Source organism: Sorex fumeus, unplaced genomic scaffold (assembly GCF_029834395.1).
Source record: "Sorex fumeus unplaced genomic scaffold, SorFum_2.1 ptg000061l, whole genome shotgun sequence".
In the NCBI taxonomy this organism is placed as follows: domain Eukaryota; kingdom Metazoa; phylum Chordata; class Mammalia; order Eulipotyphla; family Soricidae; genus Sorex; species Sorex fumeus.
Window position 1 is genome coordinate 40,575,734 of NW_026606118.1, and position 20,555 is coordinate 40,596,288.

Sequence of the window (20,555 nt, forward strand, 5' to 3'; positions counted from 1 at the left end):
GACAGTAGATGCTGAACCTACGGAATATGATAAATGTGGCTACAAAGGGATAAGTAGCACATGGAATCCTCCCCCCCCCCGCCCTGGAAATCGTTCCATATCTTAGGTGATTGTAGAAATCTGCACCCATGGTAAAACTACCAAGTGTAAAAAAAAATCTACACACATGGTAAAAAAGAGCATGTATGCAAACACATGCAAACACACACACACACACACACACACACACACACACACACACACACACACACACAAATGCTCATAACCTGGTAAAATCTGGGTAAGTTTTGTGAGGCATCACTATGGGAAATAGGATAGTAGGTATAGGAGATCTGTGTTGCTATAATCCTATAATCCTCAGTAATCCTAATAGTGAAAAACAATCACTACCATTTGTAGTTAATTCTAGCTTTCCCCAAACTCTTATTCATAGTTTCCTACTTCTAACTGAAGTAGGGTATTTGGAGGCAACCTGTATTTGAATACTGACTCTTAGGTTGCATGAAAAGGGAAAAATACCTTCTCAATCTTCAGTTTACCATTCAGTTTATAAAATAGTGAAAAAGCCTATTGCCACAGATCTATTATGAAGATAAATGAAATACAAGAATTCAGTACACCCAAGTTGCTTAAATGTCTGTTTTCTTTCTCATTAACAATCTAAAACCTAGCTTAATTTATAGATTAAAAAAAAAACATGAACTGAAGCTTTAGCTTTCATTTCCTAAGATAAATACTTGGTAAAACAGAAAACACATCTTTAGCAAGCAAAGATTAGGGGCTGAGATGGTGATGAGGTTGTCTTCAGTTCTTAAGATCTATTTCAGGGAGATAGTACAGTGGCTGGGCTGAAGCAATAGCACAGCGGGTAGGGCGTTTGCCTTGCACGCAGCCAACACGGCTGACCCGAGTTCAATTCCTCCGCCCCCTCGGAGAGCCCGGCAAGGTATCTTGCCTGAACGGCAAAGCCTGGCAAGTTACCCGTGTGTATTCGATTTGCCAAACATAGTAATAAGTGTCACAACGTTACTGGTCCCACCCAAGAATATTTGAGATAAGTACCCGGAGGTCTGGAAGCCAGCAGCCCGTGCTGGGGGAAAAGGCAGCTCAGATAGACAAGGGAACCAAGTAAAGGATATTTGGAGGACTTGCTTGGGATGCGAGATATGTGTTGAAAATAGACTATAGACCGAACACAATGACCACTCAATACCTAATGCAAATTACAAGACCTTAAAGGAACGAGTGAGCAAAAGGGAATGCCCTGCCACAGAGGCGGGGTGGGGTGGGGAGATAGGGTGTGGGGGTGGGAGGGCTACTAGGATCACTGGTAGTGGAGAATGGGCACTGGTGGAGGGATGGGTACTTGACCATTGTATAACTGAAATCCAAGTACATAAGTTTGTAAGTTGACAACTGTACGTCATGGTGTTTCACTAATTTAAATAAATAAATAAATAGATTACTCCTATTCAGACCCCTACAAACATATGTACTTTAGATGAGTTCAAGTTTTTAAAATGACACAAACGTCTATGACAGGATATCATTTATTCTGCCTAACTATAAGAACAGCTTTTAAACACTTATTTTTATTAAAACACCATGATTTACAAAATTGTTCATAACATAGCTGTTTCAGGCATGTAGTGTTCCAACACCACCAGTGTGACCTTCCCACCAATGTCCCCAGTTTCCCTCCCAATCCCAACCTTACCCCCTAGGCATATAACAAATTTACTTCATAATGCTTTCTCCAATAAAACTTAAAGAAACGACAACTAGAATGATCAGAAAATAAATCAGTAAAAGTCAATTTGTGGTTGCTATATGATTTTAACCTACGTAAATGAAGAAATTAAAACTGTTTAATACAATATAATAAAATGCTTATTCTCTTTACACAAGTTTTCAATTTTGGAATCTAAAACACATGGAATCAAGTATTTTTTTGTACCTGGATATCATTATGGTAATAATGATATCTTACCTGTCATTAATAAATTTTTAAAAAATTAAGAATACTTTTAAGTAACAGACTCCCCACAGATAAGCTTTGAGTATGCCATGCTTTTTATTTACAGTTCAACCAGTTAAGCTACAGTAAGCAGAAACTAAGCAATCAGGATTTATCATTCATTGCAGGTTGCTAACAGGGGATTCCTAATAATCTACAGCCCAGTAATTAACGACAGCTAGATTCCCTATGCAGCACTGGCCTGGGATAACTTCCAAAGAAAGAGAAGAATCAAATGTTATTCCTCTAATGTATATTGTTTAAGAGAATGAAATGAGACATACTTAATTTCTACCCTTTAAGCACTGTTTAGGAACAGTCACCAAATACAAAATGTCAGGTGATGCTTGAAGACAAAGTCCCCTGAAGCAATTTTTTTTTAAGTTCTGGCAGAGTTTGGCAAAGGAAATGCTTACCGAGCAAAATAACTTTGTTTCCGTTCCTTCTTCTCTTCCTTGGTATCCATAATACACAATCACAAGTGCAAAGTACTCGGAAAATGTCCTTTTGAATCAATGAGTCATAACCCTGTAAAAAATAATAGATAAGCTGTAAGTTAAGAAGTTTATGAACGCTAACACGAAGAATGCAGAGGGGAGTCGCATGGTCCACAGCAATGGAAGATAAACTTTAACCAGTGGATACAGTCACATGAGTCACACACAAGATAGAACAAATGTCTCAACTGGGGAAGAGAAGACATTTAGAATGGACGTGGTAAAGGATCAATTAAATAAAAGACTGGCGAGAAAGTAATGGGGGTAGGATGATTCCCTGGCACATGGCTGATTCAGGTTCGATCCTCGGCATCCCATAGAGTCCCTGGAGAATGCCAGGAGCAATTCCTGAGAGTAGCATCAGGAGTAACCCCTAAGAATTGCTGGGTGTGACTCCCAAAAGGCAGCTGGAATATTAAACTGTTTTCCCTATGACTTTTATTTCAAAAAAGAGCTAAAATTAAAGCACTGACCTTGAAATATTTTGATCCAGCTCTTAGAGTGCTGGTGTTAAGTCATCTGCTTTGCATGGGGCTGAAACCAATTCTATCCCCAGAGTGACACATCTGGTTCCGAGACCTGCCAGAAGTGACCTCTGAGCACAGAGCCAAGAGTAAGCCTTAAGTACCATCAGGTATGTGGCCCAAAAACCAAAAGGGTAAAAAAAAATAATTTATAAAAACCTCACTGGACTACTAATCATTTTTTTCATATAGTAATAAATGCCTCATATATAATTATGAAAATGGATCACTGAGGTGTTTGAGAAAAAATGTTCTGTCTTTAAAAATAAAAATAACACCACTGTTCTGTTTTATTTTCAGAAACATGCCAGAGAGCACATCCCACTTGAGCGAATGTGGAAATGAAAGTGCCAAGCCTCAGGAAGCGCTTCCTCAGGCTGCTTCTTGGGCTTGCCTCTGTCTCCCTCCCACCTCTGCCACCCTTTCTGCTCTCACTCCTGTTTCCCAAGAGCAGTTTATATCTCTAATAAAAGGTTGTCCCAGGATAATCTTTCTTAAATACTTATTTCATCATGTTCTACGCCTGCTGAAAAATTCCCAGTGCCCAATGACTTCCTAATTCACTAAACTTCCCGTAACGCAAAAATCCTTATTCAAATCTATCCTTTTACTCTGAACAAATATTTGCATAAAAGCAAAAGACATTCACTACTCAAAATTGTTTACTAAGCAGTTCGAGCAGGCCCAGTAACATCTCCGTCATGAGACTTGTTGTTACTGTGTTTGGCATATTGAATACGTCACGGGTAGCTTGCTGGGCTTTACCACGTGAGCAAGATACTCTCAGTTGCTTGCCAGGCTCTCCGAGAGGGGCAGAGGAATCGAACCCAGCTCAGCCAGGCTGGCTGCACGCAAGGCAAACACCCTACCACTGTGCTATCAGTAAACAATTTAATTCTTAATACCTATTATATGAATGGTATCATGGTAAGTACAGAGTAAAGACAATAATTCACAATATTTAAACATAAAAGGAATGTACTTTCTTGAGAGGAGGACACTCAAAATTTCAGGTCAAGAGGCTAGAAACTGTTATTAAAGAGGCTATGTATCACTATAGCCTAGAAGACCATTTGGGCTTGTGCAGGGCCCCCCACATCCATCAGGATTTGAAGGATGAATATATTTTCCTAATGAAAGAGTTCAGGGAAGCAGGTCCAGCTTGAACAATAGCAATAGGACATAACCTTGCCCTGTTGCTTGAAGGTAAAAGGCAAAACTAAACAATGGGAGGTTGTGGGCACAAAGGCATGGGCAGACCTGCCTTCATGAAAGACCTTTGTGTCATTATAAGATGATGAACTTACTCTGAGCATCTGTGTGAGATGCTGCCCACCTACTGGCTGCGCCTCCACCAGACATCACTAAACAATAGCTGCACCTCACAGCAGCGCTCACCACTGAAGCCTCCATCAAACTGACCACAGCTAGTATATGAGAGGAAATCCATTCCACACATTACTGATACACATGGAAGAAAGTACCAAAAGGTGTTATTTCAAGGAGTGTGATATGCCTAGATTGCAGTGGATGGACTTGAGATTATTAAGAACAAGATAGTTTGACTAGAACTAAATTGAAGTAAAGATAGTTAAGGCAGGAGGTCCCACACCTCAGCAGCTGGAATTGAGAGGGGAAAAGAGGAGAATGAATTCGAGAAATGATTAGGAAGCCAATGTGTCCAAAATGAATGACTTATTCATTAGAGAACCCGGGAAAGGTAAAAACACTGTCATCCATGTTTCTGTCAAGGGACTACATAGACTGTCATGATGTGGAGATGACACTATCTACATGAAGGAGGCAAAGAACACACGGAACAAAGAAGCAGAAACAGGCGAGATCATTTTGGGGCACACTGCCTTTGGGATGCTCATGTGATAGTCATCTGGCGACATTTACCAGACATTTGATTACTTTTAAAGCACAGGAGTCCAGTGGAGCTAGGGAAAATGGCAAAAAAAATATCAGCACATGGTCGTAGTTAAGGGATAAAAGAAAACAATAAATGATATGCTTATGAGATCACCTTGGAGGCAAAACAACTATGCACAGAGCTCCAGACAGAAGCACTGACTGTAGTCTCAACTCTGGCAGGTTTTTCCCCAAGGTCCTGACATGGGTTCTACCAAGTAGGGACAATAGGACATGCACATCACTAAAAAACAGGGAGTAACCTGGAGATCTCCAGTGAATATTAAGAACCCACAGATGTCAAGCTCAAGTATGATGGAAGTGATAAAGTAAACCTTTTAGCGTGGTGATGGTACTTCAGGTAAAGAGGCGAGAAAATTCCAGAAAGAGGGACTACTTGTCACAGGTCAGGAGACAAAGTACAGATACTTTTAAGCCAGATATCAGGTCAGCCATGATGCCAGGTCAGGCAGACCACAAGTCACTTATTTTAATATATTATACTACATCACCACTTACTCCCATAGATATCTTCTTTACTTCCACTAAATTGAGGTTGAGAAACACTAATTTCCCTGGCTCAGAAGTAGGAAATGGATGCAAATCATGGTGTGTCCACTTTAAAGCCTTTCAATACCCTTTGGAGCCAGGAAGCATTTTAGAGGTGGTACAGAAAATGTACCGTTGGCCAAAGAGGTAGCATAAGGATTAAAACCCTTGCCCTGAGTCCCACCAACCCAAGTTCTATTACCAATACTGCATATTATTCCCCAAAATGTCTCCAGTGGTCACTTGAGAACAGAGCCAAAAAATTGCCTCTATGAGGCTTCAGGTATGCCTCCCACTCAACCCACCTTCCCTTGCAAAAAAGGTAGAAAGAAAATGCAACCTGGAACCAACTGTCTCAATGCAGAATCTGAAGGTTAAGAATAGGGTATCTGAGACCTCCAAAAGGACCACATCAATGAAATAATGTGGAAATAGAAGCCAGGATGGTTTTACTTCAATCATTTGAATGATAGTGCCAGAACTATAGTACAGCGGGTAGGGCACTTGCCTTACACATGAGCAACCTGGGTTCAATCCCCAGCATTATATATGGTGCCCCCAACCCCACCAGGAATGATCCCTGAGAACATAGACAAGCACTGCAGGATGGGACCAAAAACAAAACAAAAAAAAAAGAAGAAGAATTTGAATGATGAGAAGAAAAAGAGCAGCACAGTATCCAACGCTCATAAGCTCCGTCTCACACTGTGACTAGAAGCCACCGGGCTCCTCTCTGATTCTGAGCCTTAATCCTACCCTTCCCTCAAGTTTACGCTAATCTTGCTACATTCCTCCTGAGCTGGTCAAGTAGAAGGCCCTGCTTTAAAAGTCTTCCTTGACCTTTCAGATACTTTTCACTGTCTTTAACAGTTTATTTCTCTAATCACTTGCTGTGACAATTACATGCTATATATATGAAATGCTACTTGACTTAGCCTGCTCAACCCCACACAAACCATAAATTTCTTCTAGTAAAAAACGTATTTCACATTTTCCTTATACTGTAAAATATCTGACAACGAACTAGGCATCAAAGAAACACATAAGGATTTTAAAAGGCATTAATCTAGACTTGAAGATAAGCCAGTTACATGATCTCAACCCAAGGTTTCCTCCTCCATAAGCAGTATTCTGGATCAGTGTGCATACATTTAAACTGGCATCTCTCAGATGCCAGCAAGGATTAGAGTCAACAGGCTCTTTCTCTTACCCGGGTCCTGGTGGTTTATTTAAAAGTTCCTCTATGCTATGCCACAATATGTGATGATCTGTTTGTTAGATTTCCCCTCATGAATAAAAATGAAGTCATAACAATCTAATTGGAATTTTTTGTATTGCAAGCTGAGCCAGAATCTAATATTTGGTTCCAGTGGAAAAATATTTACAAAAATAAGCACATAAGAAGAAGACAAAATGATCCAAGAACTGACATCTGGTGCTGTTGTATCTGCATAGAACTGAAAAAGATTCTCTCTTTTTTTTTTCAGATTCTTTCAGATAAACTTAAAAATATGCAAATGTATCTTTGGCTTCTTACACTTATCGGAGTTTTTCATGTTCCTTAAATAAGATAGATGCAGTTCTTTCAGGGTATAGGCATACTGACATATTAACCAGAAAGAACTCAGTAAAGGATGCTATAAAAAAAATGATTTGCACAGAGCACCAAGCAGCAGCCTTTATGCTTCAGTGAAGAACCAAGAGCAGCTTAAATCAATATCTAATGGGAACTACATTTTCTATTATAAGTGGTTCTAATGGGCTTCTTAAAAGCTGTTATTTTATTTAATGCTGACTTTTCCTCACATCGAAAAACCCTAGATTTATACAAATACTGAACTATAAGGAATTTCTACATTTATAGCATATTACAGACCAAAAACAATTTTATGAAAGATCAGAAAAGGAATACTCTAAGTATTTCTTTTGGTTCTCTTAGATCAGAACAGTCTTAAACCAAATTGCAGTTTATTATTCTAATATAAATGGCACAAACAAACTCCTTACCTCCTAAGCGGCACCGAAGACCAAGGATTTCTGTGTGACTATGGCACCACTTAGTAAGAACGTAAAGCACAAATCAGTTAGAGTCCCTAACCACATCAAACCAGTGTGAACCCACCGTACAGCCTGTTGGGGGCAGGGAGCTGGTCTGCCTTCCCAATAAGCATACTGCAATTCCTTGTACATTCAACTGTAACCAGTTAGGGCCAGAAAAACCCCAATGTACCCATGATGTCCATCAACTGTTTTCCCAGCAACATGTTTCTTACTACACAAATGAAATAATGACAAGAGCCTGCTTTGAGGCTTGCTCATATTAAGTCTGACCACTTAAGAAACAGACCAAGACGTACCCTTCTGGGCAGGCAGTTCCTCCTAGAGAACACTGAAATACAAAACTGAACTGCGATATGACAGTATTTAGTTTCTCAAAGCCAGCCTGTCAGTTGCACAAAGGAAGTATAGTAACGTGTCAGTGTGAACAAGGTCAGCGGTTTGAATAAGGTCAGCAGTTATCCTGGACAAGAAGGCTGGGAAGGACAGAGCAACAGATACCACAGCAGACACAAACTTATGAGCGGAGAATCCAGGAGATGAGATCCCAACTACATAAATCATGCTATAAAACAACAAGAAGCAGCAGGTACATGGCAACAAAGAGCTCAAATGTTATGACCAGACTATGGTCATGATCAAAGAGAGATCAGTGGTCTAGGGGGAAACAGGATGATGCCAACTGACAGAAAACTGAATGGAGAATTCAGCAACTCTCACATAATTATTGTCCATCGAGGAAACTGCAGTTGAGCAAGAAAAACATTAAATACAGGTGAATTCGGGGCTCTCTCAGTCAGGATAAGGAAAGAAGTTTCATCAAAGATCCTAGGTAGAAAACTCATCTTCGGACCGGACTAAACTGATCATTTGTAAGTTCTCTTTAAAAAGAGAAGGTGCAAATGAGATTTCTTCTTCTTCTTCTTCGCTTTCTTCCTTTTATGCCCCCCTCCTCTTTCCCCACTTCTCCTCCCCCACTTCCTCCTTCTTCTCTTCCTCCTTCTCTTCCTCATTGTCCTCTCTCTCTATTATATTATATATGTACATATTCATACACACAGGAGTTGGGAGGAGGAGAATGTGAGGGAGTTAGTGTGTTGCTCTGCTTTTGTTTTGTGGTGCCAGGAATCAAACTCAGGGCCTCATGTATGCCAGGCACACACTCTACCTAGCCCCAGTAATGAGTTTTCTTAAAATTCACTGGCAGAGTCAGGAATTGTTGAAGATGTGAAAAGTACCAGAAGCCTAACAACAGGAAAATGCATTTTAATTTTCAACAAAGGTTAGAAAAGGTATGGGGTAAACTGAATGCTAGAGATTACCAAAATCCTCAGCAAAACGTTTAGAATGATAACTAAAGGCTGGTTGGTAAGAAATGGGCAGTGAAGTACACACTGAATAATTTAAATCCTTGTTCTGTCTCAACTGGTGCTGCAGCTCTAGAAAAATAGTTTCATTTATTTATTTTGCTTTTTGGGTCAAACGCGGCAATGCACCAGGCTTACTCCTGGCTCTGCACTCAGGAACTACTCCTGGTGGTGCTCAGGGGACCATATGGGATGCTGGGAATCAAATTTGGGTCAGCCACGTGCAAGGCAAACAGCCGACCTACTGTGCTATTGCTCCACCCCCAGTTTCTTACATTTAATGGAAATAAAGACACCTAACTCTTTTTTAAAATTAATTTTATTAAATCACTGTGAGATAGTTACAAGCTTCTATGTTTGGGTTACAATCACACAATGATCAAACACCCACCCCTCCACCAGCGCACATTCCCCACCACCAATATCCCCAGTATACCCCCCCCCCTTTTCCACCCTCCCTCTGCCTCCATGGCAGATATGATTCCCCATAATCTCTCTCTACTTTGAGGCATTATGGTTTGCAATACAGACCCTGAGAGGTTGTCATGTTTGGCCCTTTATCTACTTTCTGCACACATCTCCCATCCTGACCGATTCCTCCTGCCATCTTTTTCTTAGTGATCCCTTCTCTATTCCAGCTGCCTTCTCCCCTTTGCTCATGAGGCAGGCTTCCAACTATGGAGCAATCTATCTATCCCATGTATCTACTGTACTTAGGAAGACACCTAACTCTTAATGTGATTGTAAGGACTGAAAGAGACAGTATTTGGGGGCTGGAGAGATAGTACAGGGATAGGCCTTGTGTGAACTCAGCGACTTGGCCCCAATTCCTGCCAAGCCTGGCTCTGGAGACCCAGGAGCACTGCTGGCAGTGGTCTGGGAGGACCCCTAAGCACTGCCAGTTGTAGTTCTGGAGATATTTGGGCACCAATGAGTGGCCCTGGTGGGCCAAGCAGGCAGGGTCTGAGTATCACTCTGCCCCCTAGTCCAGCCTAATAGGCTGAGAATCACTTGAGGTAGCTCCCAACCCCTTGGCGCTTTGGGAAGGTGCCCCCACCAAAAAAGTAAGAGATACTGTGTTTATAACATGTTAAAATAAATGACATGTGATAGGCAGGTGTCAAGGCTGGGTGAGGAACCTAAGCTATGGAACAACTGAGGACCAGATCAAAATGTACCTTTGTCTACAGATATTTGCTCCTAGAAAAATATTTACACTGAAAGATGGCAGGTGCTCAGTCCTTCCCAAGCTTATGCTGTCATTTCAGCAAAGAATATTCAAATGTCAGTATGAACAAGGTTCAGCAATTTGAATGTTCTCCTTAACAAGAAACCCAAGAAGGCTATAGAAATCGGTCTAAATTAAATATACAGTTAATGTCAGTGAACCCTGAGAGCCAGAATTTTCACCAAAAACCAATCAATTGGCAAAACGAGAAACAAACAGATTCCTTTTAAAGTGGCTGCTAAAACCAAGCACAAACGTGAAGACCAGGTGGGACAAGCAATGAAGACTTGTCAGCTGGCATGGCAGGGGAATGAGCTGAAGTTGGAGCACAAAGCACTTCAGAACACATGGCGGGAGCAACTGAACCGCCAGGAAAGGAAGGAGAATCAAGGAGCTTCAAGGGCAACGGTGGAGGTGGGCTACGAAGGAGGAGAAGGAAATTCCTGGCAATCAATACAAAGGGGACTCATTAAGCAAAGATTTAGAAGCCTTCAGGAGAGCTCAAGTAAAGGTCAGTGATCAGGTAGAGCTGGAACAGAGGTATTCAGAGACTAATTCTTCCATGCTGGACTGAGATGCTATTCCAATGCATGGAGAAAATGAGGTAAAAATAGTGTAACTGTGTTTGAAAGGCTTTTGAGAAGCGTCTCTTGATCTGTTTATGGATTAGATAAAGAAATGTGGACTGGACAAGGTAGATAGTTCTATGATTAAAGGGTTACATGAAGCACTGAATTACTCTAGATGTTGGTGTTGACGCACTAAGTGATCTCAACTGGAGCTGGGAGCTGACTTTCGTCCTTAGCCTGACAGAGGGTGTTAGTAACTGAATGCATCTTCCTTGTTCGGTCCTGTCCTCATCAGGAAGGTGCCACTTGAATGAAAATAGGAGTCACCTTCTTAACCTTCTGGGGGATCAGTACCATTCTGGGATAATGAGTTTTGACATCTGAAAGACCTCAGCTCTCTGTAGAAAAGTGGACATGACGTGACATCATTTAGAGATCTACTTCCAGGTGAGGTGCTGAAAAATACAAGGCAAAACCCAGTATTAGCTATGTTGCAGTGTAATGTGGTAGCAAAATCCATACATCCAGTGGTATGAATTCTATTGCACTTCAACTCCATGTTAATACAATCAAACTGAATGAAAAAAGATTACGATGGTATATCCCCTTTTTGAGGATTAGACTTTATCAAAATAGTTGCTTTTAGCATCTTACACTACAGGAAAAAGAAGGGGGGAGTGAAGCGATTAAGATAGTAAAGTGATATAAAACTAAATATTAATAATTTAACCAGGGGCTGGAGTGATAGTCTAGCGGGTAGGGCATTTGCCTAGAACAGGGCCAACCAGGGTTCAATCCCCGGCTCCCATATGGTTCCCCAAGCAATACCAAGAAAATTACACCAACCTTCCAATACCTAAAGAACTAAAATCAAATTAGCCTCAAACAGAAAATCAAATAGTGAACTACCTCAAGCTAGGCAGCCTTAATGAATATGAAGAAGGCAGCAGCGGGTGGGGCCCTAAGAGAACTCAAAGGGCTGCCATGTGAAGGCACATGCAAGGTCCCACGTTTGATATCTGGTACCACATGTCTCCCCCCAATGGCTTCAGGGCACGACTTGGTATAAACTTGGTAGCCCCCAGCATCTCACTGCTAGCATGAGTATTGCTGGCAGTGGTCCACAGGCCTCCAGCATTGCTTGGAAAACCACTTCCACACCTCAGCTTCAAGAAAGAAACAATAAAGCAGCACCAGTTAAACATTTATTGACTATCAAGCCTATGTTATTACACAAGTTAATCTCATGATTCTACTGTAATTCATCTTAGTCATCTCATGGTAAGAGTATAAAGTTTATAAAGGTTAAATAACTCATGCAAAGTGAAAGAGCCATCGAGTTAAGACCAGAATGATCAGTTTTGCCTGATACCTAAATTATCTACATAAGAGGCTATGTTATAGCATATCATTTTCATATTACTAGTTCTTCTGTATTTACTCACCATTATAAAGAATGAGAGATGGTTCCAGATCAATATACACAGTGGGTAGGGTTCTTGCTCTGTATGCAGCCAGCCCAGATTTGGTCCTGGCACCCACCATGAGTGATCCCGGAACAGAGAATCAGGAGTAAGCCCTGATCAAAACCAGGTGTAGCCCCAAAATACATAAAAATGAAAACACAGAGACTCAGAAACAAATCTCCGAACCCAGTGGCTTTTGGCAGAAATGTGTCCAGACCCTGCAGTAGGTTACTGTCGCCGGGCCACCCTAGGGGGGAAAGGGTGTTTTCCCTCTGCCTGCTCCCCCTAGGCGGCTCGGTGGCTGCCATTCTCCAGAGGCAATTGGACAGTCAGGTCTGGGCCCTCAGTGATGAGACACGTGGGGCCTCAAGGGATGGGGGTGGAGCCGGCCCTTTCCTCCCCATCCCAACGAGACCCCAAGTCACCACCCATGAACAGCCTCTCTGGCTCCTGATCAAGCTGCTTACTGGCCATGATCCCAGAGATTCAGTAACAAATCTCAGAATCCAGCAGGTTTTGGCAGAAATCCCTCCAGATTTAAGTGTTAAAATTTCAGAATTTCAAAATTGCGTGGCCACTACTGCAGCCACACAACATCATACGTTATCCATAACCAGCAATAGAAAACAAATTGTCTTCTGTTGACTTTTCAGCAGATCTGAGTGTTGGGGTAAAATCCCAAATAATAATGGTGAGTCTGGTGTCAAAATATTGAATGTAATCAAAGTAGAGAGAGAGTAATGTGGAAATCATCTGCCTTTCAGGTAGGGGGAGGGTGTGGGATGGGGGGATATTGGGATTTTGGGGGGTGGAAAATGGGCACTGGTGAAGGTACGGGTATTTCATTGTATGACTGAGACTTAAACCCAAAAACTTTGTAACTCCTCTCATGGTGATTCAATAAAATCATAAAAAATGAAGGAAAAAAATAAAAATAAAAAACAAAGAGAATGAGAGCTTTCTCAACTTCCCTTTGGGGTATAAACCCTGAACTGAATTCATGTTATCATTTCTGGTTAGTAAAGGCAGTGCAGTGAACATGTCCACATATTCAATAACCGTTTATTGCTCTGAATTGATTGTTAAAACAAAGTAACCATATTCCCTTAATTCACTAAATGAATTACCTCTTAAATTTAAGAACAGAAGTAATGATAACTTTAATTTTGTCAGAAATACTTCCTTTAGCAGTGAACAATTTTCCTTTTGTTTCTACTGTTTTGAAATGTAATCTCAACTGGATACAAAATGAGCAAACTCACAAAATCATCAGGGGCCAGAGAGATAGTACATCAGGTAGGGTTCCTGCCTTATACACAGCCAATCCAGGTTCTATCCCTGGTTTCACAGGTCCCCGGAGCCCACCAAGAGTGATCTCTGAGCTCAGAGCCAGGAATAAGCCCTGAGTACTGCTGGTTGTGTCCCCCTACCCTGCACCCAGCCCCCCAAAAAGGAATAAGAAAATCATCAGAATAAGAAAATGGAAATTTTATTAAAAATATTTTTCTTCATTAATTTTATGTTACACGTCCTCCTTCTCTGTAGCACTGTTAGCTCTGTTTCCCCACTGTTCAACGATTCGCTCAAGTGGGCACCAGTAACATCTCCATTGTGAGACTTGTTGTTACTATTTTTGGCATATCAAATACGCCAAAGAGAGCTTGCCAGGCTCTGCCATGTGGACGTGATACTCTCAGTAGCCTGCCGAGCTCTCTGAGAGAGAAATCAAACCCTGGTTGGCTGCGTGCAAGGCAAATGCCCTACCCGCTGTGCTATCGCTCCAGCCTGTCTAGAAACAAATATTATGGGTACTTTTTAAAATAAAAAAATTCTACCAGTTTTTAATACATTTCATGTATTTTATTAATATTAATATATACATAAGAATTCTATTTGGAATAGTTTATACATGTATACAGAGAGGAGAAATATGCAGAGAGTCACAGAGAAAGTTATTAGAGGCAATGAAAACAGAACAGATCCTACTCTGCCAATCTCACTTCCTAGTCCTCAGCAAAAGCTTCCTCTCTCATTATCAGTCACTATTTCTTAGTTTCTGCTACACACATATGGTAATTTCTCTCATGAACAAGGCAAAACCTGGTATCTGCCCCTCCCACAGAAAGGGTTTCCAGGGATACCTCTGACAATTGCTCCATCTCGACACACTCCCTTCAGAATGATCTATCTGTAAGATGAATCTTAAGGTGGCAGGTGCCAGATATCCCAATAGTGAACAGGTAATAAAGGAATAAATTCCATCTGGAATTTGTTTTCATATTAAACAGACCTAGTTCTAAAATCCTAGGATCTCTGGCCTGTAATGCATGTCTTACTTTTTTTTTTCTACAGACATTTTCTAATGCTGGTGTTAAAGGAATGGGATCCACAGTCTTCTGAAATCTCTCTGCTGTATAGAATTCTAATTCCCATAGCCTTATAAGTAATAGGTACCTTTAATCCCATCACCATTGTATGTTTTAGGTATTAGATTGACAGAAAGAACACTTTTAATTCTAGTGGTACACAATGAATCAAGTGATTGCACTTAGCATCATGATTATCAATATCACCATTATCACCATCACCGTTTGGTGGGAGGTTTCTATTTGGTGGTTCTAAATTATAGTTGACTGATGCAAGCAAAACCCACCAATAAAAAATGCAATAAATGCAATATTTTGTCCAAGAACATATAGTACATAGGCTGCAAACACTGGTCTTTATATTTTTTAACTGAATCATCGTGAAGGCACAGCCATGAACTTATTTATGATTGGGTGTCAGTTATACAGTGTTCCAACACCTGTCCTTCACCAGTGTACATTTCCCACCACCAATGGCCACAGTTTCCCTCCCACCATTCCTGTCTCCTAAGCCTGCCTCTATGGCAGGCACTTTTCTTCCTTCCTCCTCACTACCTCCCTTTTGGGCATTATGGTTTGCAATACAGGTACTGAGAGGTTATGATGTATATCTTTTTACCTTCTTTCAGCACTGAGTTCTTGTCCCGAGTGCTCATTTCCAACTATCACTGTCATAGTGGTCCCTTCTCTAACTGCTCTCCATCCCTACCCCTACCCCACCATCATCACCACTTGTGGCAGGTTTCCAACCAAGGACCATTTCTCCTGGCCCTTGTGTCTACTGTCCTGGGGTATTAGTTTATTTATATATATACACATATAAAGGAAACAAATATATATTATATAGCGATAGCATAGCAGGTAAGGCGTTTGCCTTGCACGCAGCCAACATGGCCAACCCGAGTTCGATTCCTCCACCCCTCTCGGAGAGCCTGGCAAGCTACTGAAAGTATCCCGCCCGCACGGCAAAGCCGGCAAGCTACCCATGATGTATTGGATATGCCAAGCACAGTAACAACAAGTCTCACGATGGAGACGTTACTGGGCCCGCTCGAGCAAATTGATGAACAACGGGAGGACAGTGCTATTGTAGGAACAGAATAGTGCTATAGCGATAGCACAGCAAGTAGGGCATTTGCCTTGCACGTGGGCAACCCAAGTTCGATTTCTCTGTCCCTCTTGGAGAGCCCGGCAGGCTACCAAGAGTATCTCGCCCACACAGCAGAGCCTGACAAGGTACCCGTGGCATATTCGATATGCGAAAAACAGTAACAACAAGTCTCACAATGGAGATGTTACTGGTGCCCACTCAAGCAAATGGATGAACAACAGGAGGGCAGTGCTGCAGTGCTATGTATGTATTTTTATATCCCACAAATGAGTGCAATCATTCTGTCTGTCCCTCTTTTTCTGACCCTTCTCTCACTCAGCATGATATTTGCAACACTAGGTTTTAAGAATTAAACTGAGTGTACTTTGAGATCTGCAGGAGACATAAAATTCATTCTACCAGGTAAATTTCCACTTCAGTAAGAAGACCACATGCTTCTTTGTTTTCTGCAAGTGGTATCTGTAACTATATGCATTTTCAAACACACAGACATACACTCACTTGTAGAAACACAAACAAAACTGTACTTTCAGTATATTTATATGAGAGCATGTGTAGCAATAAGCAATTTACACTTCCTCTGAGAAAACAGTGCTGTCATGTATTTTTAAGCAATGTCAACTGAGTATGTATGGCTCTATTTAATGTTTGATGCCTACCTCACTATCTATAACCTAAGTATATATTTTTAAAGGCCTCAATACAGCCTAAGTAAACTGTTGACAAGGGAAATAAAATTTACATAAATTACACAATCATAAAAACTTTGATGTTAAATAAAACATGATACATACATATGCAATTAGGAGGGCAAGGTCCAGTTCCTGGGTCCATGATGCTAAGTGTTTGAAGTAGGGCATCCCTAAAATTAATCATTCATGGTCATATTTCAATTATGCCAACTAATCAACAATCAGAAACAGCTTTCTTCTAAATAAAGGTTTGGGTTTTTTTTTTTTTGCTTTTTGGATCATACCTGGCAATGCACTGGGGTTACACCTGGCTCTACACTTAGGAATTACTCCTGACAGTGCTCAGGGAACCATATGGGATGCTGGGAATCGAAGCCGGGTCAGCCGCGTGCAAGGCAAACGCCCTACCCACTGTGCTACCGCTCCAGCCCCTAAACGAAAAGTGCTTTTCAGAGCATGCTTATGAAGACAGAAATTCTACCAGAATTTAGAATCTACTTCAATATCTAAGGTAAAGACAGGCAGGTGTGGTGATTTGGTCCGTATAGTCAGTCAAGTGTGGGTTCGGGAAAAAAAATATAATGAATGACATAAAAATGTCTAAGGAACAGTTAATGAGACCCAATCAGCATTTTGATACACTGGCATCTTATGAAAAAAAATATGCATGCAGTATTCAACTCTAACTTCTCAAGAGACTGAGTTTAGAAACTATGTCTAATGATTTAAGTACATCTTTTGAAGATTTATTAGATATAAAATTTCTAGATATAAAAGTTCTTGTCGAATTTTTTAAGGTCCTTTGCTGGATTTGAATTGTTCTCATTTGGGCAATCTTTTGATAGAACTATACACCCAAATCCTTTGCTTTTCCAATTTATGGTGCTTCATTTCAATATTCAGAGTATATGTCTACACCCACACATGATTTAATTTGACCAACAAGCCGGGGATTAATCGTTTATCTATTTTGATTCAAGGGTTTAAGAGACCTGGAAAATCTCCACTCTCCTTCAGAAAAGTATGCTACAGGAATTTGAGTTTTTTTTCTTCAACATGGGTCCCAGAATAAAAACTTATGGGATGAGCCTAAACTCCGTCCTCGATTTTGGAGTCTAGCCTGGCCCTACTAAATCCAGGAAAGGGTAGCCAAACCACAGACAACCTACAGATTCATTAATAAGAAATAAGTATTTGTGGTTCTAAGCCACTAATATTTGAAGGCTGCTGTGTATCATTATCACAATATCAAAAAAACGCAATATACACTTTGAAATATCAAACAAACTGTCCAAACACTGTCCTCCAGTTGTTCATCAACTTGCTGGAGCGGGCCCGGTAATGTCTCCATTTTGAGACTTGTTGTTACTGTGTTTGGCATATTGAATATGTCACGGGTAGCTTGCCAGGCTTTGCCGTGCGGGTGAGATACTCTCGGTAGCTTGCCAGGCTCTCCGAGAGGGGCGGAGGAATCGAACCCAGCTCGACTGGGCTAGCTGCTTGCAAGGTAAATGCCCTGCCGCTGTGCTATCACTCTAGCCGATATAGTTTTCACCAGTAGTATCAAGCCACAGTGAATATATAACTATGTAAAGAAGCCCACCAAGGCCTGGTATATCAAAACAGAGAAGTAGAAGCAGCCAATTAACACTAAAAAATAACCAAAAAGTTTATTTCCTTCCAGTTGTCTTTTACCCATAATCAACCTGAATGGCTATGAAAGTTCATTTAACAATAAAGAGCACAACTTGGTAAATGCATTCACAGATTTTGATACTGATTTTTATAGTGTGCTAAATCATGTCACCCCAAAATTATATGCTCAACCTATACAAGCATTTAATATTTTAAATTTTAGCCATGTTGACTTATAATACTGTTAATGATAGGGTTTTAAGTAAACAACGTTTCAATATACTCCCCTCCTGGACGCTGTGATCAGCCAAAGAGGCATTGAGTGGCGAACATGTTCAGTCCAGTCTACTTTCAACCTGCATCTCCCCTCCTGGGAGGATCCTCCAAACACCCTCCACTTGGTGTTCCCCTTTCTATCTGAATTGTCCTTTCCCCTAGAATACCCAGCTGGCCTCTAAGTTATGGAGTAATTCTCCTGGTGTTGCTCTCAGCTATTCTTGGGTATTAATCTCATATTTTATTATTTTATATCCCCCAGATGAATGCTATCTTTCTATGTCTATCCCTCTCTTTCTGACTCATTTCACTTAGCATGATACTTTCCATATTGTACCACTTGTATGTAAAGTTCATGACTTCAGAGAAAGATCATTCTGTATCTGTCTCTTTCCTTCTGGTTAACTTAATTCATTATGATAGATTCTATAGTTCCATCTACATAGCAGTACATTGTATGATATTTTTCTTTATAGCTGAGTAGTATTCCACTATGTATATGTACAATAGATTATAGTCACATATATGTTCTTGAACTTTTGGGTTGTTCCCAGATTTTGGCTATTGCGAACAGTGCTGCAATGAACACAGGAGTGCAGGTACCTTATGAATAAAGTTTGTGGACCCTTGGAGTTGATGCCAAGAGGAGGAATTGCTAAGTCATATGGACACTCACTTATTTGTGTCTTGAGAAGCTTCCATGATGTTTTCCCAAGAGACTGAACCAGTGGACATTTCTACCAGCAGCAGGTAAAGGTTTCTTTTTCTCCACATCCATGACAGCATTAGTTATTTTTATTCTTTGGAATGTCTTTGAGATTATTTGTGAAATTTTGTGCCAGTCTCACTAGTGTGAGGTAGTATCTCATTATTTTGTTCTGATTCGCATTTCCCTGATAGGTGATGCAAAACATTTTTTCATATAACTATTTGTCATATATTTGCCTTCTTTGAGGATGTTTCTGTTCATCCCTTCTTTCCATTTTTTGATGGGGCTACTTTTTATTGTTTTACAAGTGCTTTATATATCTTGGATGGGAAACTTTAGTCTGATGAATAGTGGAAAAATATTTTCTCCCAGTCTGTTGGTTATCTTTTTTATTCTGGTTATCATTTCTCTTGAGGTGCAGAGGCTTCTTAATTTGATACAGTTCCATTTAGCTTTGCTTGGCCAATGGCACTGAATCATTGAAGATGTTTCTAGATTCAATGTCATGAAGGGTTCTGCCAATGTTTTCCTCAATATAATTTATGAATTCAGGTCTAAGATGGAGGCTTTTCTTTTGAATGAACTTTTACGTATCATATGAAATAGGGATCTTAGTTCATTTTTCACATGTGACTAACAAGTTTTCCCAGCACCATTTATTGCTCCATTTCACACTTTGCTCCTTTGATTAGCTGGCTACAACCCTGATGTGCCTCAAGCTTTCAAATCTATCCTCCTGGTCTGAATCTGCCTATATATTCCAGTTATTACACTGTCTTGATTACTATAGCTTTACATTACAACTCAAAGTAGGGCAGAGACCCTCCCGGGTTTTTTTTTTTTTGATGGGGAAAGGGGCACACCCCGTGGTGCTGAGGACTTGCTCCTGGCTTTGGACCCAGTGGTCATTTCTGGTGGTGCTCAGGGGACTACACGGGATATTGGGAATTGAACCTGGACTGGCTACATAACAATGACAGTCAAAGCAAATAAATTGCCTGCTCTCTCTCTCTCTCTCTCTCTCTCTCTCTCTCTCTCTCTCTCCCCCTCTCCAGTCTTTTTCCTAGGCTTGCTTGGCTAAATAGGGATGGGCGGAGGGGATGATTATTACTCCATGTAAATTTCCACAGCATATGATCTAGGTTTTAAAATAGTGCCATGGATCTTTTTATGACGACTATATTGAATCTGCATAGTGCTTTGGGTAGGGCTGTCATTTTGACAATACTGATCCTTTCAATCCATGAACAGAGGATATGTTTCTATTTTCTGTGCCATTTAAGCAGTAATTAATAGTTTTCTTTGGATGTGTTTCATCTCTTTTGTTGCGCCAAATCTCAGGTACCTGACTTTTGAGGTACAAGAGTTCATTTTTATTATGTTGAGTTCTGGTCATGACAAAACCCTAACAGGAACTGACTTCAGGTTATTGAAGGTCTTATCTTTATTTAGATTATCTATTTCATTTATCTATTTCCTTTTTTAAATGATATTCCATATAAATAAAAATACATGGCCATAAAATACTTTGAAACTATTTGTGGAGTTAAGTATGAAACTGATACAGATTTTCTTTA

General features: G+C 40.5%; 1 protein-coding gene across 1 annotated transcript in view; it reads right to left on the reverse strand.

The window, feature by feature from the left end:
• NCOA7 (nuclear receptor coactivator 7) overlaps window positions 1–20,555 on the reverse strand; it is a 179,562-nt gene that overhangs the window by 148,230 nt on the left and 10,777 nt on the right. Inside the window, exon 2 of the mRNA XM_056125866.1 lies at window positions 2,434–2,545. Coding sequence (XP_055981841.1) covers window positions 2,434–2,483 — 50 coding nt within the window. The 5' untranslated portion in view covers window positions 2,484–2,545. The remainder of the gene's footprint in view (window positions 1–2,433; window positions 2,546–20,555) is intronic.